This window comes from Aptenodytes forsteri, unplaced genomic scaffold (assembly GCF_000699145.1).
Source record: "Aptenodytes forsteri isolate BGI_AS27 unplaced genomic scaffold, ASM69914v1 Scaffold84, whole genome shotgun sequence".
NCBI classification, from domain to species: domain Eukaryota; kingdom Metazoa; phylum Chordata; class Aves; order Sphenisciformes; family Spheniscidae; genus Aptenodytes; species Aptenodytes forsteri.
This window is the reverse complement of record NW_008795492.1, coordinates 2677157-2684524: the sequence shown is the minus strand read 5'-3', so window position 1 is coordinate 2684524 and position 7368 is coordinate 2677157. Positions and strand designations below refer to the sequence as shown.

At 34.3% G+C, this 7368-nt stretch overlaps 1 protein-coding gene across 1 annotated transcript in view; it reads right to left on the bottom strand.

Moving 5' to 3' along the window:
• The window catches only part of SNX29 (sorting nexin 29), a gene marked incomplete at its 5' end in the record, with an annotated part of 136770 nt that overhangs the window by 124012 nt on the left and 5390 nt on the right, over positions 1-7368 (bottom strand). Inside the window, one exon of the mRNA XM_009281701.1 lies at positions 1529-1709. Within this exon, the coding sequence (XP_009279976.1) occupies positions 1529-1709 (181 nt within the window). The remainder of the gene's footprint in view (positions 1-1528; positions 1710-7368) is intronic.

Sequence of the window (7368 nt, the reverse complement as noted above, 5' to 3'; positions counted from 1 at the left end):
CCCCGGAACACCCGACAGGCTCGGGCACTCCCTGCAGCCAGAGACCTGGACAGCTGTAGACGATCTTTAAAGGTCCCTTCTAACCCAAACCATTCTATTATTCTATGATTTGGTGACCTGTTTCAATATCCAAAACCACATCAATTACCCTAAATAGTTAGAGTCAACTAGGAATTTGGATGTAAGAAAAAAAAAGTTAACATGAATTTCACTGTGAACACATGAATTTAGTTGTTCTAAACCTGGTTCTTTTTACCAGCAGGATGCTATATTTTTATATCAGCATTCAGTTAACTAAACATAAAAACAGATAGCAAGAAAACCCTCAACCTATATTAAACATTTTTGACAGATTCATTTAAAAGTTTCCAAAACAGGTAACAATTGCGGATGTAAGCTGATTCTGTAAAAGTCATTTGAATTTGCATAACATTTAAATCTTAAATATTCTGGAATAAGCCTTTTTAGAAATAATATTTCATGTACAATGCAGAGAGTGCTGATAATCCTGATACTGCACAAGTATTGCTACAAGCATGAGAGTAATTAGTGACATAGCAATCCAAGTCACTAATTTCCTCACAACGGTTTTCAGATTTTTTTTCCTTTGTTGTTTCATTCATCTTTATTTGATTTCATAAGAAAATCTGTCTTGCAAGAAAGCTACAGAGGACTGGAACAGACTAAAAATGAAGAGGAGGTACTAATGAGCTCAGTTCTGGCAATAATCTTATCCAGTACATCCATCAATTGATGCAAATGGAAAGAACGCCTTTCTGCTGAATCCACCGGACTTCATCAAGCTCAACAATTAGTTATTGATAAAAAAAGGAAAATACCCCAAATTTTCAAAAAGAGAAGGAGCTGACGATATATGAGGAAGAAGGTAGGACTCAGTTAAGTATGAACTTAAGTGCATTTTGCACATCCGAAGTACCTTAGGATTTCACAATGCATAGTAAGTTATTCTCAGTAACTCTGTAACAAGAAGGTTCACAAACTGGTACAGAACCACTTCCAAGCGATCTGCAGTAGTAGTTACCTATTGCTTGACTGCTGGAGCTTTTCAATTACAGGATGAGCACCTCCAAAAGGCAAAAGGCAATTACCATTGACAAACTGATAAGATCAAGGCTACATTTGTATACTATTTTAATGGAATGAGAGGGGCACCTCAAAGCATGGTGTCAAGGTCTCAGTGAGGAAAACTGTTGAAAGAATAGGGAAGGGAGTTAGGAAAGAGGATGGAAATGAAGATGAGGACAGAAGCATATATTCTCACGTGCTAGAATGAAACCAGTTTTAGGTCACGTGTTGATAGAGGCACAAGCCACTATCTTAACGGCTGCCAAAATTTCAAAAATGAACAAATGAAAAGTATGAGGTTAAGTGGCTTCACTAGCATAGCAATTAATATGGTGTATTATTACAGCTGTGTTTTTTGGTTGGTTGGTTGGTTGGTTTTTTTAATCTCAGTACTTCATTTGTCAATACATTTCCTGCATTACAAAGATATCAAATATGGTACCTGAGTCGATTCTTATCTGCAAGCAGCATATGAACATATCTTTCCAGGGAATGTTCATTTAATGCACAGCGCAACCAAGCCCGGCCTCTACCAATATCTGTAGTAATTGTCTTCAGAGAGTAAAAGCGCTGCAGTTCATGTTTATTCAGAACTTCTTTCACATAGTACCAAAACACTGGCTCTGGAATTAAAAAATAAATAAATAAATAAATAAACAAACACACACCACCGAAAAAACGCTAAGCTCATATCTGAATGCATTTACGTGCAATTTTATAAAACAAGCAGGTATATAACTCTGAACAAAGGTGAATCATTTACCATCTTCGTATAACTCTCCAGTTAAATAGGTTATTTATTTCTACAGAACTTGGGGTATTTAAGCACTTAGAACTTTTCACTTCATTGAAAAAGCCAAACACACGCTAAAGGATTCTATCCTACATTTTTAAAAAGAATTCACATTTAAAAGCACATTTAAGCTAGTATTTCATCCGTAGAACGGGTTCACATGTTCAGCTGGGAATATATTACGCAAAGAAAAAAAATTCCTTAGAACTGTATCTTACTGCTGATTGTGAAATGTTAGAAGCTAGGTCCAAAGGAACGGGTAGCTCCAGAATTTGCAGACATGCAAATGGCAAATTCATGTTACTTTAAAAAAAAGAAAGTCTTACATTTAAAGGGCAACACAACCTCTTTCCACTAAAATACTTTCCTTGCCCTGTTCCCAAATTTTGATAAAAAGTTTTTTTACGGTTGCCTCAAATTTCTCAATTGGAGGTAACAAAAAATCTACATCAGTAATTGTAAACGTACAATCAAACACCTAGTATTTTACATATTCCTGTTTCTTAACTGAATAAGAACATATTTTAAGGACATATTTATTACAATTCACCTCTTACCAGTTTCTCAGGGTGAAAAAAACAACCAAACATCACATAATTCATCTGTAAGACTTGAATCATTACTATATGATATAGTTTGGCAATCATTAGTCATTAATGTTGCATCAAATACATACTCCTTGAAAGTATCTTAAAATATAACATTAACAATAACGTTCATGTGGCTTTGATTTTTTGGAAATAGAATTGCTTAAATAACTAGAACGGTTTGAAAACTGTTAATATATACAGTCAGTAACATATTAAGAGACCAAATTTAAGGCAAATAGGATATTTTTAAGAGAAAAAAAATCTGAGAAACCCAAGCATTACAAAAAATTCAAAACAGATCAATCTCTCAAGGAAGACAGCAGGTACTCCTTTTAACAGTTGAATACATGTCTTTGCTCAACATTTTTTTTTAAGTTAACAAAAAAGGGAAAATAATTCTATTGTACAAGTGAATAATGCACTATCACCTCAAATATTATGCTGGCTTTTGATCATAATCTCAATGTAGGCCACATGAAGCAGATGTTTAAAGATGGGTAAAAAATCTCTTCAAAGACACAGAAGAAAAATTCACACGAGAGAGAAAACAGATTGATCCTGCCACTCCTTGCTTACCACTTTTCTAAATCTTTTTTAATGTAGTAAGAATTTTAAGAAAAGGCCATCCATGACGCTTCTCTTTCTCTCTGCTAAATAAAAAGCATGCAGCCAGATTTTGAATAGGTTTTCACTACAGCTTATGAATTCTTCTGGTGAAATATGCTCATTTGAGGGTATGGGGTTTTTTATTAATCTCTGCTGAAAGCCAAATACAGCATTAGATTAGCGAAGTTTATAATATAGTTTTAGAAACCTAAACACATAACAAGCAGGTTAGACTCATTAACTAAAAGTTTTGTGAAATAGGTCTGACAGCTATGCAAGAATGACCCAAAGCTCTTCTAAATTAGACAAATGTGCAAAAAAAAGGAACCACTGAATTGACAACATAGGATGAAAAACTAAAGGTATACTTTGCTGAACTAGGACCTTATAGGCACATTAACATGCAAACAATAAGGAGGTCCACTGAACATGTAAGAGCATTCAAATATCGTATATGTCCTACTCCTTTGGCTTCAACTTATTTGATCTGCCTTTCAATATATTGTTTTATTTACACATGTATATTTAAAAAAAAAAAAAAAAGCATTCCTTAAAATGCCAGATTTGTATCAAGATGATAGTGATTTAATGATTTCATTGTTTCTTGTGACCAATAAAATTCATTTTTCTGTCTTGCTAAAGCTCAAAACAATACTAAAGTAGGAAGTGAAAATATTACAGGAATAGAGAAAATAAGCAGATTTCCTCTTATGCTGAGAGTGAAACTCAGTGTTTCTTGGCATTCTGATTATTTGCAGATATCAAGGATTCTGAAAAGCTTCAAAATTTGGATTATCATCAGTTTTTAATCAAAATCTATCCAATGGAAATAAAGCAAGAGCATTCCATGCTCTAAGTCCCTCCATGACATACCTTATAAAAACAGTAATGTAAGTGGCATTTTCAAATGACTAAGTTCTCTTATTTGAGAGTAGCGTTAAATGAAAATCCAAGTTCTAACTGTTAATATTATTTTTCATAGCAAATAATCCAAAACTTGCTATTCAGAAGTAAGATCATTTTCATTTCAGTAAAATACAAATTGTACAATTGTACTGTAGGCAGAGAAGACACTGATGTTATAGTCACCCAAATATTAATCACTTTGTGAAAACAGTTTATTTAATTTTAATAATATCACAGTTCCGATAACTGCAATACCACCAATCATTAATCAGCACCAAACAGCAGTCATGTCTCAAGCTGAGAGCATAAGATAAGTCTGAAGCCAGGTTCAGTGCCTTCTTATGCAAAAAAAAAAGTAAAGAAAACAATTTACACTGTGCAGCCATTGTGCATTTCAGTGTTTGCTCTGTCAAGTAATTAAAGAACAGCTTCATATTTGTCACGAGTGTCTCATAGTAGAACATCCTTTGCTATAGTTGGAAGTACTAGTTCTTTCACTTTTAATTGAGAGTATCATTAAATGAAGTTTATATTCCATAAGCCTTAGTCTATCATTTTCATTTCTAACCGTAGCAACTAATAATTTTACCATATTAGCCCTCAGCATTACTCTACAATGTCCTACTATTCATACGCAAGCTATGATATGCAAAGTCATAAAACTATAAACATATTGTGACTTAGCAACAATTTCAAAATACATTCCCATTTTTGGTACTGACGTGCCATGAGGCTGTGAACAAGCCACATCTGTAATTCTGCCATGGTTTACCTATGTGTAAACAGATAATACTATCCTACAGGTATACCATCAAAGCATATACATTAATCTATAGCAACATGCAGCACCAGAACTACTAAAAAAAAAAAAAAAAGAAACAAAAACAAAATTTTGCTTCAGCCTGGAGAAGAGAAGGCTTAGGGGGAGGGAAGGCACCTAATAGCAGCCCTCCGGTACCTACGAGGAAGTCATCAAGACGACTGATCTAGGCTCTTTACATCAGCACATAGCAGGACAGCAGACAACAGGCATAAGTTAAAACAAGAGAGGCTCAGACTGGATATAAGGAAAAACTCTTTCATCATGATGACAGTCAAATATTGGAACATGGTTGACCAAAGAGCTTGTGCAGTCAGTGGAGGTTTTCAAGTCCCAAACGGACAAAGCCCTGAGCAACCTCGTTTAACCTCAGAGATGATCTTTGTAGGGCTGCAGACCTCCTGAGGACCCTTCCAACTTGAATTAGCCTATGATCCTCTGATTGAGTGCAGAAAAAACACTGCTATGAACTATTACTGCTATTACTGACAGAAAGGTTTCAGCAAGTCTGGAACCTCTAATAAAACAGCAGAAAGAGCAGCCAGAGGCAATGGAAGAGTTATCTATTTAGAATCTTTCAACAACATCGTCCTAATAATTTTCAGTGAATACTGCATCAGCTACAGTATTCTCACATAACTGTAACTGGAATTAAATGAAAAGACCCTCATATTATTACAAACTAAAGACAGAATACAATTTTATTGTTTGCTGGTTTTGTTTAGATTGCTTAATATAAGAATAAAGGAGCTGCATATGCCTGTAATGACCATGCCATCAATTGGTACCAAATCACACTGATGTTAGGAATTCGTTTACTTGAAGATGTATTAAAAAATGAAAATATTTTAAATAGGATTAAGTCATAGTTCCAAAGAGCTACTACTGGAGTTTTTATTTAAAACTTTTATTTTCATTTAAGAAAAACAAAGTAAAACACTGAAGCTCTTAAATGCAAAATGATGCTATATTGTTTACAGCCATTTGAAAGTACAGTTTGTCATGAAGTATCTGTAAATTTCAAATAAAAACCCACTGCTGAACAATTTTACTTTTCAATTGTCAAAGCTTGAATGTATAGCCTAAACAGCAGTATTCCACTATGTTAAAGAAAAAGATGGCACCTGTGATTATGTTAGACAGAACGAAATATAAATCATACCAGACTCATTTGCCTGAAAGTGATAAAAATATAGAAGTACTTTGCAACTGCTTTCAGGGGGAAAAAAAAAAAAAACAACAACAACAAAAAACACAAAAAAACACAACACTAATTCGCAAAGATAAATGCAGTGGAACCCAGTAATTTCCATTAACAAAAAAAAAAAGCGCTTCTCTTCTTACTCACTGTACAGCATTCAATTTGCTGCAAAGCAGCCACATTTTTGTTCTTGAACTTCCATACATGGCTTAAGCTTCTTAAGGAGTAAAAATGATGTTTTCTTCCTTCTTCCATTCCCCAACCATAGATAACTTTCCCAAATTTCTCCTCTTCCTCCACATCATCTCACTGACAAGCCCCCAAATAAGAGACACATACATATGAACATATAGCTAAATTGTTACTAAGTTCCCAAGTATCAGAGATGCACCTTTGTACATCTGACCACTAAAAGACAGGACCAAAAATTTCATGCACTCTTGACGTTACCAACAGACAAGAGAAATCATAAGAATTATACGTAATGTCTTTAAAGACACACTATTGGCATAAATCAGAGAGAGCATAACAGGGGAGAATATTCTCTGCACCAAAGCATAAGACTCTCAATTGCAAGCTGGGGGGATAAAAAGCAGATAACGAAATCACTACCCTTTAAAGAGACGGAAACTACCCAGAGGCTGAAAGAGACTATCTAATCCCCAATTACAAACACACACAAGGAAGAAAAAAGCATACAGAAGCCAAAAAATCTGTGAAGATTGTGTAAACAGCTGCATTTTTCTTACTTTTTCATTTAGAATCCACAAAGTGTCGAGTCTTGCCCATTACTAAGAAAGAGAGGCAAACATGGGAAACTCACCAACTTCTCTAAAAGCATAGCTATTTTAGTTCCCCAAAAAAGCTAAGTCTGGAGGCTCTAACCCATTAGCAGGAAAGTCAGCACACAAGACCCAACATTTCACCCTATCATCCACAGGAAACAAGTCCATTGTTACAGCAATTTAGAGACACCATTAAAAACCTACACATTTTGTGTTAATGTACTATCCATTATATGCAGTTGTCTGGTGTAACAGGAAGTTATGGCTGGAGATCAATATGTATTAACAATTCTAGTACCACTGAATATATTTAAAAAAAAAAACAAACCAAAACCAAAACCTAAAACCCCACTATGTGTTATATATTACACTTGACAGAGTTTCAAAAGCCAAAAAGAAACTTCTTTATGTGTACCATGTTTAAGAAAAAAGATACTCTATGTCAAACTACACAACAAAACTGATGAAGATTAACACCGTCATATACTTTTTTAAAAAAAAGATACTCTATGTCAAACTTCACAACAAAACTGATGAAGATTAACACCGTCATATCTTTTGATTAAAAAAAAAAAAAAAGG